Source organism: Maylandia zebra, linkage group LG8 (genome assembly GCF_041146795.1).
Source record: "Maylandia zebra isolate NMK-2024a linkage group LG8, Mzebra_GT3a, whole genome shotgun sequence".
In the NCBI taxonomy this organism is placed as follows: Eukaryota; Metazoa; Chordata; class Actinopteri; order Cichliformes; family Cichlidae; genus Maylandia; species Maylandia zebra.
The window spans coordinates 21,050,875-21,071,950 of record NC_135174.1 but is presented as its reverse complement, the minus strand read 5'-3'; the positions used below and the strand labels follow the sequence as shown (position 1 = coordinate 21,071,950).

General features: G+C 39.0%; 1 protein-coding gene across 2 annotated transcripts in view; it reads right to left on the bottom strand.

Annotated features, from left to right (window-relative positions):
- The window catches only part of dock1 (dedicator of cytokinesis 1), a 208,748-nt gene that overhangs the window by 52,418 nt on the left and 135,254 nt on the right, over positions 1 to 21,076 (bottom strand). For both annotated transcript variants that reach the window (XM_004561173.3, XM_004561174.3), the window contains exons 28-29: positions 11,161 to 11,262; positions 9,290 to 9,384 (exon numbers count right to left, since the gene is read on the bottom strand). In XM_004561173.3, the coding sequence (XP_004561230.1) occupies positions 9,290 to 9,384; positions 11,161 to 11,262 (197 nt within the window). The remainder of the gene's footprint in view (positions 1 to 9,289; positions 9,385 to 11,160; positions 11,263 to 21,076) is intronic.

Genomic DNA, 21,076 nt, shown 5'->3' with positions numbered 1-21,076 from the left:
GATTTTTAAAATTTATTTATTTTTGTGAATCCACTTGACATTGACCTATGAATCATTCGAGCAGACTCAAAAGATGAACCACCTGCTGTATCTTTAGACATTTCTTTCTTCAGGAGTGGAGAAGGATTTTTTTGTTTTGCTTGTTGTTTACTTATTAAGCCTTTTGTATCAATAGGTAACTTCACATCTGAGCAGACAAGTATCACATGTGGAGTTCCCCAAGGTTCCATCTTGGGACCCCTTCTGTTTAACATCTACATGCTCCCACTGGCACAGATTATAAACAACAACAAAATAAACTATCACAGCTATGCAGATGACACACAAATGTATATCACAATGTCACCAGGAGACCGAGGCCCTGTACAGGCTCTTGGTAAATGCATTGAGGAAATCAATGACTGGTTGTGCCACAATTTTCTCCAGCTAAACAAAAACAAAACTGAGGTAATAGTCTTTGGCGCCAAAGAAAAACGATTACAGGTCACCAGAGAACTTCAATCTATACATCTAAAAACCACAAACCAGGCGAGAAATTTGGGTGTAGTGATGGATGCAGACCTAAACTTAGAAAAACACATTAAGACAATAACAAAGTCAGCTTACTATCACCTCAAGAATATATCAAGGATAAAAGATCTGATGTCTCAACAGGACCTGGAAAAACTAGTCCATGCATTCATCTTTAGTAGGCTTGATTACTGTAACAGCATCTTTACAGGTCTACCTAAAAAATCAGTCAGACAACTACAGCTCATTCAGAACTCTGCTGCTCGAGTCCTCACTAAGACCAAAAAAGTGGACCACATCAGTCCAGCTCTGAGGTCCTTACACTGGCTGCCTGTCCGTCAGAGGATAGACTTTAAAGTTCTGATGCTGGCCTATAAAGCTCTGAATGGTTTAGGACCAAAATACATCAATGACCTCCTGACCCAGTATGAACCATCCAGATCCCTCAGGTCATCTGGATCCGGTCTTTTATCAGTTCCCAGAGTCAGAACCAGAAAAGTTCAGGGGTGCAGTTTATGTGTGAAAGCAGCTTTAGTTTAGTGTGACAAACTGAAATATGGCCCTCATGGTGCTATCAGATAAAAAACTCAGTGTTTAAAGATCTGTCTGGATGAACTCGCAGGCCAGTGAGGGCCTGTCTGTTATGCAAATAATGTGATAAAAAGCTGCAGTCCCTTTGACTCTGCAGCACCAGGCAGTATGATGTTAGTGTTGTAGCAATCAACCATGCAGCAGCCTATAAACACAGAGACCTGAGATGTAACAACGACAGCATGCGCTGCCTTTCATCCGGGGGAAAATTTTGCAAGGAGGTGAGAAGATTACTAATGAGGTAATACAAGCAGGATTCAACAGAACTCCAGACACTGGTGAGCACAGAAACTTTGTGAACTGGGGTCAGGCAGTGTTGGCAAAGTTCATGTTGAGCAATGATGAGATAATGAGGCACAGTTAAATTTCTCAAATGAGTCATGAAACAATTATAACGGATTTTAAAAAGCAAACTTTTTCAACATTTTGGCTTATTTTATGGTTTAAAAACTACTGATATGCCTATATAGATAAAGAAAATTAGATGAAACCTTAAATGCTTCTCAGGCCACAATGTTTCACTCAGTATAAAATACTGACTGATCTGAAATATATGTTCCATAAGCGTATCAGTGTTTTAAAGATGACATGGGGCCTGGGCATGTTAGCAGATGGGCATTCATGCTATGGGTACGCTTTTAATTGATGCTGAGTGCAGTGTGCAACAGTGCTCGTTTGAATGCCAAAATAAATACACATCATTAAATGAGGCTATTAAGTTTGACATATTGTTGATCTAAAGACAGAAGTAATTGTGCGAAAGGCGCAGTCGTCGGGTGTACTACAAACACGTCAGTTATGTTCTGAGAGGACAGACATAGATGAGGTGCAACATATTCTCAATGTCTCCAGTGAAGCATCTGCCATAGAGTACTAAGCAATACTTACATTATACACAACAGAGAAAAAGTAATTTTTCTTGTCTGACAATAAAAGTAAATAGTAATAAGTCCCAGTCATCTACAAACCTGATGTGAAAAAGGAATGCACTGTACAAACTTTAATTTCTATTTAAAGCCCATGTGCACTCTAAATAGGATGGGAATACCTTTTGATCAATATAGCAGAACTATTATTATATTATTTTCAAATATAATAACTAGTGCTTTCAGCATTAATCTCGTTAAAATTAAGTTTATGCCATAACCACATTAACACGGCAAATCTCCGTTAGCGAGTTATAGCGGATCGCCCCGTTAGTGGCGATCCGCGGCGCTAATGCGTTAACGAGCTAACCGCGCTAACGAGCTAACAACACTAACGCGTTAACGAGCTAACCGCGCTAACGCATTAACGAGCTAACTGCACTAACAAGCTAACCGCGCTAACGAGCTAACCACACTAACGCGTTAACGAGCTAACCGTGCTAACGCGTTAACAAGCTAACCGTGCTAACACATTAACGAGCTAACTGCACTAATGTGTTAACGAGCTAACTGCACTAACGAGCTGAGCTAACAACGCTAACGCGTTGACGCCATGTAGCCCCACGCATGGGGCGATCTGCGATAACTCGCTAATGGAGATTTGCCGTGTTAATGCGGTTATGGTGTAAACTTCATTTTAACAAGATTAAGGCTGACAGCATTAATAATAACTAAATTAATAGTTGTGATTTCTAATGGAGTATTTCCACATTGTAGTTCTTGTACATTTCCTTCCTAAGTAGAAGTATTCCTACTTAGGGCTCCAGTATAGTAGCTGATGGACTGTTTTCCTACACAAAAAGATGCCCTGCTGGGTTTTGATAATGACTTAGATAAAATCAGAATGAGAGAAATAACAGTGGGTGTTATCACTCTTTAGGGGGCACTATTCAAAGGCTAACTGGCTTTCACTCCGGTATACTGCAATCCATGGGCAAAAACTGGCCTGGGCAAAGGCTGATCATCGAGCAGATACACACAAAGTGCCAGACATCAACACAAACTTCAAATAGTGTACTCTGACTGATGTGTGAGAGTGGTGTGCCTGACATGTAAATAGTAAATCCTTGAGTGTATATCAAGATGTAAGATCACCTTACAGTTTTTAACGCATAGAGCAGTATAACATTATGCAGTACATCAGGCAACGCTATATCATGAAACCATATGTAATGACACCGCAACAGATTGTAGATGTCATTAATTCTAAACTGCAAATGAGGAAGCAGACAAAAACCAAACATCGGAGAGTGACTGCGTAACTTCCACAGATTTAACAAAGCGGCATGGTTTGAAAGCTATGGAAAGGTCAGACCTTTCTTTTCAGCTGACAACACTAATGCTGTGAAAAAGAGTGTGGACAGGGTGTTTGGAAGGTCTGGTATAAAACATCTATGTAACGACATACACTGGAAGATTTATTCACCAACTGCTTTTACTTTGTAAAAAATCTTCTTTGAAATTGCATCATACTATTAACTAAAATGACCAAAACAGTGAAGATTATAAAGAGATTACTGTGCTCAAGACCACTTAAACATTTTCAAGAAAGTCTGGCTCTGTGAAAGCAAAATGTAAAGAAACAAGGGATGGCTCAAGACTTTTGCACAGTGTAGTCAATTGGAAAAATAAAGACAGTGCCAGGTGTGACAGGTGTGAGCTTTGTCTTTAAAGACAGAAACAGCATCCTTATTTCAAGGCTAACAAAAATTTCAACAACTGCTGAAACTGACTAAGGGATGTTTTAAAAGAACCCTAAAATTTCTCTGCAACTAGACCACAATCAATTCAGAGGTTTTCAAATAGCATTCGTTAAATAAAATTGTCTTTACAACAAGAAGATTTCAAATCAGACACCCTCAAAACCACAAGAACTGTTATTTTATTTGGTGAGTGCTGATTTATACATGGGGACAAAGGCGACAACAACATCAGTTTCAGTCTTTTTAAAGCCCTTCATCCTTCTTCCCATAGACCTGCCCTCAAGGACTAGGATTAGTCTTTAGTCATTAGTCAACTCCAAATGGCAACCATCCAGCTCCAGAAACCCGATCCTAATGAGTCTGTGTGATGGAGTAGGTTAGAGTTAAGGAGCTGCTTCTTTAACTTGTTGAGGCTTTCATCTTTTCATCTGCCTTGCAAGCTTCTCAAAAAACCCATTCATCTCAAAGTACTATTCTTAGTCACAATTAACACAACGCCACAAATCGTTGGTCTTATTTTGTGGAATTAACTTTTGAGAAGTCCATCTAATGTTAATTCAAATCACAGCATTAAAATATGAAGGAAGTAGCCCTCTGAGACATGAAGGGTATATCATATATTCAATTGTGTGTTGCAAAAATACAGAAGACAGTTTGGTTTTATCTATATACAATGCCCTTTAAAAATGTAAATAAATATATATATATAAATATATCAATTGATTTAGCTATGGCTCTGAAAAATATATCACCCAATTTGTTAAATATGTTTTTGTTGTTGCAGTAATTAGAGAGTTTAGAGTGTTTAGAGAGTTTTTTTTTGCAGTAATTACAGCTGATCAACAATTTTTACTCAATCTGTTCTCAATCAAGTCTTCTGGTTGCTTCAACATTCACAGCTGTTCAAGTGCTGTGTCTTACAGCTGAAAAAAAACACTGCCAGTGCACATTGTTCTGGACGTGATTCTCATCTCATTAGTGGTGCTATCACGATGTGTGGAGAAGAAAGAGCTGTCTGCTGGTGCTGGTGAGCCACATGCTGAATGCGGCATGTGCAAACTGCTCAGGAACCAGCGGTATATATTGTATAAAAGTCTTGAGCCACCTAATTTCTTTCTATTTATAAAGAACTTAAAAGTTAATGTTTGGTATGACCTCCTTTATTTTCTGCTGTAGATAGTTTTTTCGGCTTTGCCACTTTTGCCATCGAGTTGTCCATCTTCCTTTACTTTTTTAAAGGACACACTGCACACCAACATCCAAAGACAAAATTGGAAAAAGACATTCAGAAAGCCAGGAGATCTACTGCTTAATGACAGGAAAGTCAGGGTCCTTAGAAACAAAACAAAAAATGAGGGGTGGCTCAAGAGTTTTGCACACATTTTCAAGCACTTGACAAAACAGCAATAAAGTAATTATTTTAAAGGTCTATTTTAATATGAATGGCAAATTAAAGCACTTTATTCCTTATTTTAGTCATGGTAAACCTATGGATAGATATCACCATAATCTTCAGTTGCCCTCAGGACTAAAAAGCTCAAATATCACAAGGTAATTGTTCTGAAGTTATGACACATTCACTGCATATTTTAATATCACCTTTATCATTAATCATTCCCAGAAGCAGCAGGAAGCTTTTTCAGACAAAAAGTTCTAACAGACCCACTGCACATAACCTGCCAAAGTAGCAGACTGACAGAGTTAAAAATGAACTAGTGAATAAAGCTGAAGAGAAAGACTTTCTTTGTTGAGATGTTGGTGGAGACCAACAGACAGCTATAAGGACATAAAATAAATGAGTTCTGCTGAACTGGAAAGTTGTTTCATGTCGACTGATAAATAAAAGGCAATGTCAAATTATTGTTGTGTTAACAAAACCAATCTGACAATGATTCTTGGGTTTTTAACTTTAAAAAAAAAAAAGGTTTTTCTGTAAGATCTTCTGGCTTAAAATGGTTTCTCTTAGAAATTCCACTTAACCCCTACCCCTCTTGTCCTCTTGGAAGTTTTTCCTTAGAGTTGCTGACCCACTATTACTCATTCAAGTCATCAAATGAGCCACAGTGTGGGAAAAAAGCCATGGGTCATTACTGTCCACGGGGCCAAAGTGTGAAACCCCTGTAAAGCAGGTGGTTATGGTTTAGCTGTCAATGTAAGTCCATGGTCACTGAGGTCACATGAAGTTATAAATGTTGGTGGAAACAACTAGAAAGGGATCAAATGAGTGCTCCGAAGGCTTGGTGCTATAAGCCACTACCTCTGCTTACAGTGAATATAGATGGTCTCTTTTTGTTCATCAAAAGGTGTCATCCAAACAATGAATGGTAATTTTCTGCATCTTTCAAATGTGGATACGTTTTAGATACTGTGGGGTAGTGGGCTTATGGAACAAGACCCAGCAGCCACTAGCCACTGTGAGCTGATGAAGAACTGTGAGCTACCAGTTGTATCCCTATTGTTGGCAGATTCATGCCGTGTGCAGCATAATTCAGATCACAGTTTGCAGAATGATTTAAAATGGCTAGTTATGAATGAATATGATAGTGGCTTGTTTTCCTAAACTGTCTGACCTGCACTATTAAACTATAATTAACCCCAGTAACAAAAGTTTTAATCCACCAGGACTGAAATCTCCAAGTTTATTTGTTAAAAAACACAAAGTAACTTCAGAACACAGATCGAGATAAAGACATGATTCAAAGTTTGTGGAGGATGTTATGAATTTAGTCTGTCTTTAATCCTGTACTCAGAAAAAGAAAACAAAAAAGGAAGGGCACATGAGGTATACCAAATACTCCCTTTTCTGTTAGATTGTTAATGTAAAACATTTACAGCTCTCTTATGTCACCTTGAGTTCTCAGTGTGAGGAGCAGGAAAAAAACATTGATCAAACACATTCTGGAGGATGGCGACAAATAAAAGAGTTTTTCTAATTTGCGGCAAAGCTAACACCTGCAGTATTCAAACAGACTCGAGTATAAAGACTGTGAGATCAGCCAGACATTGACAAGCTTATTTTTCATTGAGCTGAACAGCAATTTAACTCCAGCAAGTGGCTGAATATATAAACTAGTATTCAGAATTTATCTCTTTCCAGCTATTTGCTAACAGGCAAAAGCTTGTTGGGTAAGATTCTGCTGAGGCAGGAGACTGAGTGTGAATCAAAGATTCAAACGCGTGCTACAAAGTGTGATCTTAGATTCAATTGCTCAGTGAAGCTCCTCACACCCCCAAAGCTGTTCCGAAAAGTAAAGGATCACAATCGGTATGGAGTGTGTGAATAAGCTTGTGAGACCAACACACCATGGCGTCGACTGCTGGTGTGCTTTGCGTGTGGCTCAGTAGGGTCCAGCACTGAGTTATTCCCTGGTATTTTTGCTCAGGTTAAAGCAGAACAGATGTGATTTTCACATCTGCGGGATACCGGGGAACACGCTCATGAAGCTATGCCAAAGACTTCAGCAATGTGACTCAGGTGGCAGACAATGTCTGTTCTGAATTCCAAAAGGAATCTGGCTTGCAGCAATCCGACGGACTAATGAAAGCACAAGAATCTAAATTGAAAAGCAATGCAATCTCTAGTCAAATGTCCTCGCTGGCAATGATGTTGGAATGGTTTTAGAAAGATTGGGCAGGGGGTGAAAACTGCTCACAGTAAACTAGAGGTTGCTGCTATGAGCTCTGCACCTGCCATAAATGGCCACTTTCAAGGTGCCCAAAAGGATTAAGCTCGAAGCATTGCTATACAATTCTGTTTGTGTGAGATGCATATTACCTTAAATGCTTTTAAAAACTGGTATTTTTGATGGCATTGTGGAAGAAAGTACAAACTTTCGCAATTCTTAAAACAGTTGGGATGCTGTGTAAAATGTTAATATATGTTAATATAAACAGAATGCAATGATCACTTAAGATAGAAAACATGTTGAATGTTTAAAGTGAGGCATTTTACTATTTCATGAAAAATATGAGCTCATTTGGAGTTTAATGACACCAACACATCTCAAAAACATTGGGATGGGGCCACCAAAAGGCTGGAAAAGTAAAAGAAACAGATGGAGGAAGATTTTTCAGCTAATTAGGTTAATTGGCAAGAGGTCAGGGAGATGACTGGGTATAAAAAGCAGATCTTGGAGAAGAAGATTTTAACAGAAGTGAAGATGGGCAGAGGTTCACCAATCTGCAAAAAACTACATCTACAAATTTTGCAATAATTTCAGTTTCATGTTTAATGATGTACCACTGACATGAAGTATCTCAACATCCACAAATAAAACTAATAATAAAATGATTCCAGGAAACCTGGAAAAATCTCTGTACACAAGGGACAAGACTGAAAATCAGTATTGGATGATCTTGATCTTTGGTCCCTCAGATTACATAAAATGACAGAGGTGGGTTGCTAAGTCCTACAGAGCTCCAAAACGTCCTCTACCACTGATATCAGCACAAAAGCAGAGGGAAGCTCCATGCATTGTGTAGGTGGCCCGTTTTGTGCATGTGGTGTGTAAGATTTTAAAGGTTGTTTTCTGAAGCTAGAACAGGTAGCTAGTTAGCAGATGAATTACAAAAACATTATCCTGGTGGAAAAAAGTGAGTCCAAACCCACTTTAGGCACCAGGCTGTAAACATGCTGATTTTTGCTGTGAGGATTTCACCAAGGGGCTCTACAGGGATCAGCTTACGTTTCAAGCCAGCATCAAGAAGCCATCCGAGGAGAACGGCAGATTTTGGCACATCTGCATTGGCTATCATCTCTCTAACTACGCCTTTTGTTTCTTGTCTTTTTGTTTCCCCTGTCAGTTGGGACTCAGACAGTATTATAATGCTAAATTTAGCAGAGTAATCTGTCCATGGGGAATTTGAATGTAGAATTTAACCAGCGATCATGATAATACATGAATGATGGTGGAGAAGGGAGAATTTTCTTTGTCAAAAAAAAAGAAAGAAAAAAGATTCAAGCATTTCATCTGGCAGCTGTTTTGGTATCACTGTATAATAGAGCTCAGCAACTCATTCTGATGTCTTGTTTTTTTAAAAGTGAATATTTTATATAAATTAAAAAAGAAAAACCTAACTGTTGGCTATGCTGACTTTCCTTGTTTAAAAAAAATCACTAAGAAATCCCCCAAAATATACAAAGAACTCTAAACTTAACTGAAAGCTACAGAAAAACCCCACTACTGACTAAACTGCAAAGCATCTAACTTTGCTTTAAATTTTTAAAATTGCATTTAAAAAGGGTTTGCATCAATAACCCAGAAGCCTGCTGCAGAACAGCACAAAAAAAGCAGAGAGATTCTGAGACTAAGTTTGGAGATTAGCAGCGTATACCAGAGCATCTATAATTCATGTGATTGTTTGCGGCTGCGCTGACTGCTCATCTGATTGCTACACTGCTGAGGCCTTGTGCCGATATTTGCATGAAGAGAAAAACATTTGAAAATATTCATACCCGCTTCCGACTGCTGTTCCTTAGCAACCGTAGTGAAGCGAGTTGAAAGCAGTATAGTTTATGGTTTGTGTTTGCGTGTGCATTTCCAGCAGTGTCGTACTTACTTATTTTGCATCATGTTCATTATGATCCAGTCAGAGGGGTAGACATTTTTTCCAATGAGATCTTTGAACATGATAAATGTTTCCATTAGGAAATCCTGTGAAAGAGAGAAAGTTTTCAAAATGAGAACTGCTATTCTTCCTACTTCCAAGATAAGAGTAATCTGAAATGAACGGTTTGTCGTCCGTGGCTTTCAGGCAGAAACGGGTTTTAGATTCGTTTTAAAGGTCAAGGTGACTCGTGTATTTCTCTTTTGCAGGTAGCACACAAAACTAATAATCCAGTATTTTGTTAATATTACACAACTAATATTCATCAGATATCTGGGTAACACCTACAATGACCATTACCATTTAAAACATAGCATTAGTCATATCTACTCTGTCTGCACTCCCTAACTTTACATGTTTTAAGGGTTACAAAGTCACAATTAAAAGGCATCACGCACTCACCACTAAGATTATTGGATTCACCAAATATAAGCCAATCACATGGGAGAAACTCAATGCATTTAGGCGTGTAGACAGGCTTAAGTATTTCACAAACTGCTCATCTTCTTCCACACACATCCGTCTCTAGGGTTTACGTAACTTCATTTGTTGCTTATTTTATGTACTGCCTGTTAATATCAATTTAAAAGCAATTCCTACTACTGCTTTATATAGTTTCTTTGTTTTTTTAAAAATTATTGTTTGCATGACAGTTTAACATCACCAGGGTTGCAGCAGAAAGAACATGGGCTGAAATAGTTGTACAAGCCTTGAAAATACATCAAATAAACCCACTGATGTAATGGAATACACGGCTGTAATTACGTTTAGCTTCACTGTGCTTTATTGGTGGGCCAGTGATATTGATAAGCCTATTAACTTGCACCATCAGCAAATTCTTTTTTTTGTTTCAGGTTACAGCTTTCTTCTCCGGAAGGAATAACCAGCGCTACACAGCTGTGCATGTTTACTATTGCCATCTGGTGCCGATGTCCCTTTTTATGAGTCTTACCAAATTAATTGTGATTACAATTGTTATGTTCAGTGACGCCACACAACAAAAAGATATCCTCATCTGGGCTACAGCCAGCATCAGGATCTATAAGTGACCCATAGCCGAACCATCTTCAGGTACCACAAACCTGCAGAAAGATTCACGTTCATTACAGTGATTCCTTACCCTGCTATGGGAACTGGATAAGGAGTCCCAAACTGGATTTTCTTCTAAAATCCACTGAAAATATTACATTTAAGCCTCAATAAAAAAACAAAAAGCAAAACATGCAATTAAAATAAATAGTGCTTTTAAGAGAGAATGGGATGTCAGTGCATGCCAACTCAGTCACACGAGTACAAAAAAAGTGATTTTTCAAATTACAAGCAATGCCAACGTATCTGTCAGTGTGCGTTTTATAAAGCTTCGCCTGACTCAGATTCGTGTTCATACGATGAAAAAATCTCCAAAGAGCAAAAGCAAACAGAGTGGAGTAACTGAATGCTAATCTGGCAGGAGATAGGAGAGAAAGGCTGCTTTGAGGGCAGAATTATTCTGAGCTGAAACCCATAACCTCTGCGAGATTTATCCCTCCTCCACAGCTTGTTGGTTGCAACAAGTGATCATTTTCCCTCAGGAGCTACTATCACCAAGAGGAAGTGCAATACATGTATCGGCCCAAGTGCAAGGACTATGAAAAATTCAATTTCATACTTTATTGCAAAAGAAATTGTATTTTTTTCCTCTATAAAAGCTCTAATCTGACTTTTGATTTCTAGATAAGACAGAGCAAAATCATTCTGAAGCACAGGCAAGTATTTTAAGTTATAAAATGACAATGTGGCCTGAAGATCCAGCAGACACAGAAACACTGACAGAGTGTACTTACCACCACATCACTCCTTATCTTGCCAAAGGTGCTGATCAGATGAGCATAATGATAGTCGTCCATCTGCCTCAGTACGCCAGTCATGCTGGCCACGAAGCTTCCCTGGAGAAGAGAAAGTAGTGCATTCAATACACAATCAAGTTTAAATTGAAGGATCGGACAGAAAGAGTCTGTCTTTGATTTTTTGGCCACTGACCACCTGACTTGACTGGATTGGATCAGAGTACTGAAGCAGGCTTGGCCTCCCAGGTTTAAAAAGGTAGGCACCCTCACCTCATGGGTGATCTCATTAACCTGCTGCCCTCCACTCGTCAGCTCTTTGTCTCCACTGATTATAATACCCATGAGGTCCCCAAAGTGCCGTCATTCATTTGCAGAGCATTATCCTGCCTCTGGTTAGTACAGTGTATATGTGCTGCAGAGAAGAGATAAGTGGATGGCAATGTGTGCAAGACTAGGTGAAAAGAGGTTGCTGCTGCCAGTCAAGTGTCATTCCTTTGATGTGAATAGACAAAGCCAGATACACACTGAAAAAAAAAACAAGTGGAAGACGACTGGAAAGGCATGGATATGAACGGCTAGAGTTCGTACTGTTTACAGCTGACAGACTGCACAAGAAATTCACATAAAAAGATGGATTACTCAAGAGATTTGTACAAAGGATAAGAATAATCAGCTACCAAGAGACCAATACAAGAACAAAAGAAAACCAGTAAGACACTAAGAGAAGATGTTTGTTGTTATCTAACAAAAGATTTGGGGCTAATTAAAAGGAAATCTAAAGAAAAGGTTACAGAATTTGCTTAAATACTTTTGAAGAATAAAAGCATACTGTAATGATTTACTGTTCCCACAGTTTTACCTCAACCAGCTAATCAAAAATGAAAAGAGAAGGTAATTAAAATTACTCTGAAAAGAAAGCATGAAAGCACACCCAGCTTAATGAATATAAGGTCTGATAAGCATTAAGATACACAAGCAGGAAGAGTGACTCTTTATCTCTAAAGTCTGCAAAAATAAGTAGAATGCTGGCTACATGAGACGACTTATAGTGCACCCTTTTCGTGCATATCTTTATTTAAAGGCAAAATCTTGCACGAAACATATTTCAAGAACAATTCAAAATAAGGCCAAGAGTAAGGTCTTCCTGTTTGACACTTATCTAACTGGCAGTAAAGCAAGCTGCACGAGACACAGAAAGACCTTAACCAGCAGTGAAATCACCATGTCTCCATAATCTATCATCACGTGAACAAACTCCTGATTGGGATTTTAATTTGACTACCTCAGTGAAGCGAGGAATGGTTGAGCAGCTCTAAAGCAACTGATATAACATTGCTGCTTCATGGTAGTTAATCCTCACAAGGCTTTGCTAAAAAACTTCTCCTTGAGCTTTAATTAGGCCTGACCTACCAAAGCACAAAACACAGCTGAGCAGAATGGATGCTCGCACACACACAAACTCCTGTTCTTACCTCACCTGACCTGTCTTACCAATTCTGATTTTTTCCCCCCTCTTTACTTGGATTTTATGGTTATTTTTTGCCTTAATATCCATATAATATATTGTACTGCATTTACATTTATCATGCTTATAATAGCTAACAACATTAAGATAATAATGCAAAGGCACCAAAATAATCCTCAAATGCAAACATCATGTTTACTTCGCCTTCCCTTAATGCTATGCAATGCTGTTGACGGTTTCACTTCTCCTCTCTGTAACGCTTCACAGAAACCATGTTATATTAAAATGGAAATATTTCTCTGACACACAGAGGACCAGACTCCTTCATCTGTGAGGGCATGTAAGTTTCAGTTAGTCTCAGACTAAGACTGATTAGAAAGTACCAAAGAGACAAGTGTACATACAAAGTCTACAAAGTGTATGAAGTGCCTAAGAAGTGGTTCTCTTGCCCGTCTCTATCTTTGTATGCTACTAACTGAGGAAAAAATGTTTCTGTTGCTCAATCGTATTCGGGAGTAGATACATGGATGGGTATTCCCACATACTGAGTTATAGATGATAATGGCCTTTTTTACCTCCAGAAAGGAAGTTGTGGTTTTGTTCATTTGTGTCTGTTATATTTGTCTGGGTTATGGAAAGTGGTGGAGATGTGGGGTATTGACAAAAGCACAACCCATTACAAAAATACATTTTATTGGAATTACACATTATATGCATCTGTAATGCACTACTGTTTGAAAATTCAGTGACCAAAAGGTTAAGATATATGGGACAAAATTAAAAGGACAGTGTGCAAAAAAAAAAAAAAAAAAAAACACACTACCTAATGCTTACATAAGTACTTCATATGTATTGAAGTTGCACTTGTTCTTGTTGGAGACCTGCTGTCAGCTGCAGCACCACCTTAAACAGAACCTGGAGCAAGGTGAAAGGCTGCTTCATGTGTTACTACACAATGCTCACTGAAGCTGCAGAACAATATAAGGGTAGTGTTGCTAGCTGCAGTGGAAAAAGGTTGGACTTTATTAAATTGAAGTGAATTTTTTCCTTGAGTATAAAAAGACTAACTACTCCATATAAATATATGAAAGGGAACAAAATATGGGGAAAACATGCAATATAAAATATAAATATATGTATATGTAGCGCAAATAATTATTTAAGTGCTGTTGTAGTGCAAAGGTTACAGTGGGGCAAAAAAGTATTTAGTCAGCCACCGATTGTGCAAGTTCCCCCACTTAAAATGATGACAGAGGTCAGTAATTTGCACCAGAGGTACACTTCAACTGTGAGAGACAGAATGTGAAAAAAAAATATCCATGAATCCACATGGTAGGATTTGTAAAGAATTTATTCGTAAATCAGGGTGGAAAATAAGTATTTGGTCAATGACAAAACTACAACTCAATACTTTGTAACATAACCTTTGTTGGCAATAACAGAGGTCAAACGTTTACTATAGGTCTTTACCAGGTTTGCACACACAGTAGCTGGTATTTTGGCCCATTCCTCCATGCAGATCTTCTCGAGAGCAGTGATGTTTTGGGGCTGTCGCCGAGCAACACGGACTTTCAACTCCCGCCACAGATTTTCTATGGGGTTGAGGTCTGGAGACTGGCTAGGCCACTCCAGGACTTTCAAATGCTTCTTACGGAGCCACTCCTTTGTTGCCCGGGCGGTGTGTTTTGGATCATTGTCATGTTGGAAGACCCAGCCTCGTTTCATCTTAAAAGTTCTCACTGATGGAAGGAGGTTTTGGCTCAAAATCTCACGATACATGGCCCCATTCATTCTGTCCTTAACACGGATCAGTCGTCCTGTCCCCTTGGCAGAAAAACAGCCCCATAGCATGATGTTTCCACCCCCATGCTTCACAGTAGGTATGGTGTTCTTGGGATGCAACTCAGTATTCTTCTTCCTCCAAACACGACGAGTTGAGTTTATACCAAAAAGTTCTACTTTGGTTTCATCTGACCACATGACATTCTCCCAATCCTCTGCTGTATCATCCATGTGCTCTCTGGCAAACTTCAGACGGGCCTGGACATGCACTGGCTTCAGCAGCGGAACACGTCTGGCACTGCGGGATTTGATTCCCTGCCGTTGTAGTGTGTTACTGATGGTGACCTTTGTTACTTTGGTCCCAGCTCTCTGCAGGTCATTCACCAGGTCCCCCCGTGTGGTTCTGGGATCTTTGCTCACCGTTCTCATGATCATTTTGACCCCACGGGATGAGATCTTGCGTGGAGCCCCAGATCGAGGGAGATTATCAGTGGTCTTGTATGTCTTCCATTTTCTGATGATTGCTCCCACAGTTGATTTTTTCACACCAAGCTGCTTGCCTATTGTAGATCCACTCTTCCCAGTCTGGTGCAGGTCTACAATACTTTTCCTGGTGTCCTTCGAAAGCTCTTTGGTCTTGGCCATGGCGGAGTTTGGAGTCTGACTGTTTGAGGCTGTGGACAGGTGTCTTTTATACAGATGATGAGTTCAAACAGGTGCCATTCATACAGGTAACGAGTGGGGGACAGAAAAGCTTCGTACAGAAGACGTTACAGGTCTGTGAGAGCCAGAGATTTTCCTTGTTTGAGGTGACCAAATACTTATTTTCCACCCTAATTTACGAATAAATTCTTTACAAATCCTACCATGTGAATTCATGGATTTTTTTTTCACATCCTGTCTCTCACAGTTGAAGTGTACCTCTGGTGCAAATTACTGACCTCTGTCATCATTTTAAGTGGGGGAACTTGCACAATCGGTGGCTGACTAATTACTTTTTTGCCCCACTGTACATGAGCTATCTATAGCTATGGGAGACCACCCAATCATTTATTGATGACAAAATCCTTATAAAATGCTGGTGCAGTTCAAATTACAAAGAAGCAGTCATTTAAAAAAAACAAAACACGTCAGCCTCCTCTACATGCATAAATTAACTGGTAATTACCTGGCAACAGATATTGAATGATGCTGTGGAGAAAAACAAAAGTAATCTAAAAAGTAGTGTTTTTACTTCCAAAGAAGTAATGTATTACTCCAAAAAATGATGACTTGAATGTTTTTTTGACTAACGAACCCAACACTGTTTATTAGAGTTTGCTAATAAATGTCACAGGAGCTTCAAAGCAGCCAGCAGTCACTGATGCATGCTCCAGCAACACCCTAGCCCATACAGACTCAAATGGTTGGATGAGCTGGAGGATATCCCACATTTGTTCTTTTTCTTATGTTCAACTGTGAATGAATCTCCAAGATAAAGAGCCTTCAGCAAACTTTGTACATGCTGCAAGCCTCATTGTGGGAACTGCCATAAGGCTCCGAGGCTGCATACAGTAGCATAAGCCCCCCCAAAGCTCACTACCAACATTCAATCAAGACCGCCAACAGCGCAGCCATATATCTGCCAATGTTACTATTGATTTTATTCTTGTAATTTGTTGCTCATGAATGGATCTTAAGCTTCCAAACAAATACAATTTCTGCTGGAGGCACTAGGATCAGCTGGCAAATCCTGATGGAAAATTAAATACAGGTGAGGAATCTTGCAACCATATTTCCAAATTGCCGTGGTACACAGGGAGAGGCCCTCCCAGCAAAAGAAATACAGACGGCGCTCTGTGCAGCAATTAAGATCTAGATGCGAGGCAGAAACATGAGTCACACCAGCTGTTAAGGCGTAATGCGAGCAATGGAGATGTGTGTTTGGAGGGAACCAGGAGGTCTCTAGAGGCCAACCAACCAAACTCTTCACTTTTATCACTGGGATGAATCCAGTAATGTTACCATGACAACTCTTTTATTTCATATAGGGGGAGAAAAAGAATGGAAGTAAGTCGAATAAAGCAGCGTTAGAGAAGAAAGGTTCAGAAAAGAAAAGAGAAAAAAAGTGTCCCTCACTGGTAAGAAGTGGGTCGATCTTTTCTGATTTTGTTATAGAGGGGAGAAGGTATGTGACACACTGAGGAGCACCAAACAGACCAGTTGCAGAGGAGGAAGTGATAGAAAATGCATTTTACTGGGCTGCTTGCCTAACGAAACGAAGAACAATAACCACAAAAAAATAACAAGACTAAGAGAAAAGAAACTGAAAGGTTTAGAAATGATGAAATATATCTTTTTGCATTTTAGTTACAGGGTCACTTTAATTATGTGACACGTCCGGCATGTTTTGTGGGGTTTGTATTCAAACTCGAAGGCTGAAATTATTTGAACTAAACACTTTATAAAAAGGAGTTATTTTATGATAAATATTCTGGGTAAAATGACACTCTGTATATTAATGAAAATTGAAATCAAAAGGATTTGAAATCACGAATTATGCTGAAAGCTCTTTGAAGCAGTGTAGGCCAGAAAAAAAAAAAAAACTATTACCAGGATGAAAAATGTAAAAACAACAGTTTGGCATTTGCTATTTCTGGTGAAGAGAATGTAAAAGTATAAGAAGTAACAGTAGAGCAAAAGTAAATTCATAACACAACACAAGTTAATGTCAAAGGTTTGTACATCAGCTGGTTTTTGCAAAACAAATCTCACAATCCAAAGCCTGTTTGAAGCTAAGATAACAGATGAAAGAATTTATAGTGATCTGCACTTTGTATTATATCTAAATAACTTTTTTTTTCTGGCTGTTGATTTTTTAAACAGTAATGAGATGGATAGTTTGCGTTACAGTCAAATGATCAGGAACAAATTATAGACAACCAAAGCCAGAACGCAAATGGTATCACAGAGCGCTCGGATCAAAAGGACGACATATCTCAAAAGTATCTAAAAGACAAGCAGCCCATCCAATTAAAATACTACCCAATTATAAGTTAACCATCTTTCTTATGAAATTTAACATAATGATAGCTCATTAAGTGAGCTGGGTGCTGATAATAGAGCACCGTCATTACTGATCAATCTCTCCAATATAACATTGTGCATGCTAGCAAGGCATTTTTTTTTTAAAAATCTATAAAAGGAAATATTAATCTCATGGCCTCAAACTGAAAGGAACCATAACTTTTAGCCTCTTCACTGAGCTACTGCAGGAGATGATGAAGCAGCAGAAGGACAAGACCAAATTGTTCATGACACTTATGGAAACAGTCATTTAATGGCCGCCAACTGAGCCGTCAATCTCAATTCATTTATCTACTGAAACAATTTCTCAGCCTGAACAACAGTCAACAAAAAGTTTACAGGTGATATCTATCACTGAGTCTAGGAGCTGGAGATTTCCCAAACCCTGCCTCCATATCTGTCTTATGGGCAAATGAAACAGATTCTTAGAGGAAATGAAAAAGCGGTGATTAGAGGGCAGTGCCTGATCCATCATATGCGGCTCTCTAGCTTGCATCTCCCTGATAATTCATCTCACTTTAGCGCCTGACAGCAGAGGAGCAAAAATTGATGTTTGCTCTGAAGGGCTGCCCTATTAACAGAGCATTGTTTTAAGCCTTTAATTAAGCCAGTGGGGAAATGGCACAGCGGTATATAGAGTCGTACCAAGAGCCTCAACGAGTCTCTGAACGAGGAAAAACTGACACAATAGCAGAGGGAAAAAAAAGATGAGAACGAGGGGTTGATGACCAACAGGGATCCAAATTACTCCCTCCTCCTCTCCATTAGATTCAAGCTTGATGCAATATGATTTTACTGGCTCATTATGATGGAAATTACAACAGCACAAAGGAAACCTCGCATGGGCACCATGCTATTTAATCTTATAAGAACAACACCTGTGCAAGCAGAAGTGATTTGGGCTGCTAAGTCACGGAGGTTGTAAGGAAAGTGCAACGCACCCAAAAAAGATTCCAGTTTAAATTCTCCCCAATTTGCCTCCTCGCTCAGAGAAAGCATTAAGGGTTGCTGCAGATGAGATTCAAACATTTCCAATGAGGTGATTTTGTGAGGAGAATTCAAATTAAAAGATGACTGGCATCAGTAGTGCCTGACAAGAGAAAAACAGGTTAGAAGGAATGCAAAAAGATAGAGAAATCCAGAAATTAGCTTTGCGTCAACTATATTTAAAATGTCCAATTAAAAGTTTCTGTTATTATACTCATATTATGATTATAGGTCATGGATTCCTTCATCACAAACATATATTATTCATGTTCTTGAAACTAAATATACGTAAATGGAATCGAAAAAGAACAAAGGACCAAAGACAACAGCACTTTTCACACTGGTCTGTCAAACGCAGGCAGAGCTGACACATACAATGTACTTGGCCACCGCTACACAATTCAGCTAACCCGCTTGGCTCCGACATCAGGCCAACAAGGTGGCAGGCAGGAGGGTCAGCCAATGGAAACAAGTTGGAGAGCCAGCTGAAGCCATTCACACTTCATTTGGGCTTTTTTTGCAGCAGCAGCAGCAGTGGGTTTGGTGCTTGGTGATGTCCAGATAAACACTTGACAGTAGATAATATGTGCAGAAAACCTGGGCAGCCAGCCATGAAAGTGACCCGTTAATTCATTCATTCAGATGGGATTCGGCTAAGACAAGCTTGAGGAAGCACTTTCACATCAAAGCCAATACACTTCCTTGAACAGACAACTTAATTTATATAGGGAACCCCACTGAATGAAGGCGACTTTCTTTGACAAGAAAGCCCCGTCTCTACTGCCAAACACGCATCATCCACCGAAAAGGAATGAGATCTTACCGACCATTGCTTGGTCAGTGTGACAGATTCGGAGATGAACTAGAGCACGAGTGGGATAGCGAAGGTCAATAATATGTTGCCATGTTTTGATGCCACGAGACCCGAAACTGTTTGCTATTAAAGATTAAAACCAGCTTTTAAAAAGATGTGGTTGAAGACAGTCCACGATTTCAATTGGCTGTTGGTGGTCAGTGAGCCTGAGGCAGAGACAGAAAATCAGACAGATTTCTGGAAGAAGCTTTAAAGCTCACAATGCACAGTCTGTTCGAAACACACCACAGATGCCCTGACACTTTGTTTAAAAATCAAATGTTATTAAGGATGAAATGATCGAAATAATCAATGTGTAAAACTGTATATAGGGTTTAGAGGTGACTACTAATCTAAATTAGTATGCAGTATGCTATATGGTAATGTGTAGTTTAAGAACAGGTAAGGTCTTCTGTCAAAAGACTTGATCAAATTTAGTAAATAAGGATTACAATGAAAGGAAAAGAACCGAATCAAACAATTGTTCCACAAGGTAATGCTAACAAAATGTTTGGCAATTAGTGTGAGAGCAATTTGACCTGAGAAAAATCATTGAGAGTAGTGACAGTAAGATATCCGGCCCTATCGAATCAGTGACCTCTCTGGACAAAGGTATGACCACAAGGTGAGGCAAATTTACATTAAAATGTTAAAGCAAAAATCCACAATTTATGTAAATATATTCAAGTACGGTGATAGTTCATTGCATTTCACTGCTCCTTCCAATCTATGCTAACATTTGGTTTTTTCATCACTTTGTCTCTTCTCACAAGGTAAAGTTAAGTTGTTCTCTGAGGTTTTTGAATAGAAAAAAAAAAAGAGTACCGTATACATAAATTGGTTTGTGCTTATGTCTTCCAACAAACAAATACATACTCATAAATTTAGAATCAAACCATTAAAAGTACACAGAAGAGGGCATCGGTTTGCAGAAGCTGCCATGTTGCCATGTCCCATCATCTTGAGTACAGTGGCCGAGATGGACATCGTCGTTCCGCCTAATCGAGTTATGTATGTTGCTAGAGACCAGCCACATATGCACAACTTCTAAGTTAGTTTTGTAACATTTATGTAATTGCTGATGCATGCTCAATCATTCAGGTAAGTAAATCGCAAAAGATTGATTCCTTTCATCTGGATGTAGCACTTGGATGAGTGATGAATCTCAGTTTAACAGCTGGTGTTAGGCTTGAGTTTCCTAAAAATCACAGTAGTAGAAACACACGGCCGTTATGGTGTAAAGTCTAAATTTTAGTATCAATGATCTTTCTTGGATGACCGAAACACGTTTGTACTAATGCAGCCACCGTAGCTAGGACTTGAGGAAGGGTAAGAAAGTTGACTGCAAACTGCAATCTGCTGACATCTAGTGGTGAGATTTTATACAATGTACCTTTAATGACATCATGTGATGTTATTAAAAGGTACAGTTATTTGGTAGACAAATTCTAGAGATATCAGCGTCCAAATCCAAAGAAATATTAAAAGGAAAACAGAACTCTATCTAATGAAAGCAAAGAGTAGATTTTACTGCAACAGTAGACAATCACAGCAAAATTACAAATCACACAATCTATAAATCTATTTACAGGCTAAGCAAAAAAACTAGGTCTGGATTTTCCATTGACCACAGTCCTGTCTATAGTGTGCATGTAAGGACAAGGACATCAAACAGGAGGCCCCTGAGGATTTAGCTTTGAGGTAATGAAATCAATACGAGAGGAGAGTCACTCCAGCGACTTGTCCTTTGCCACCAGTTT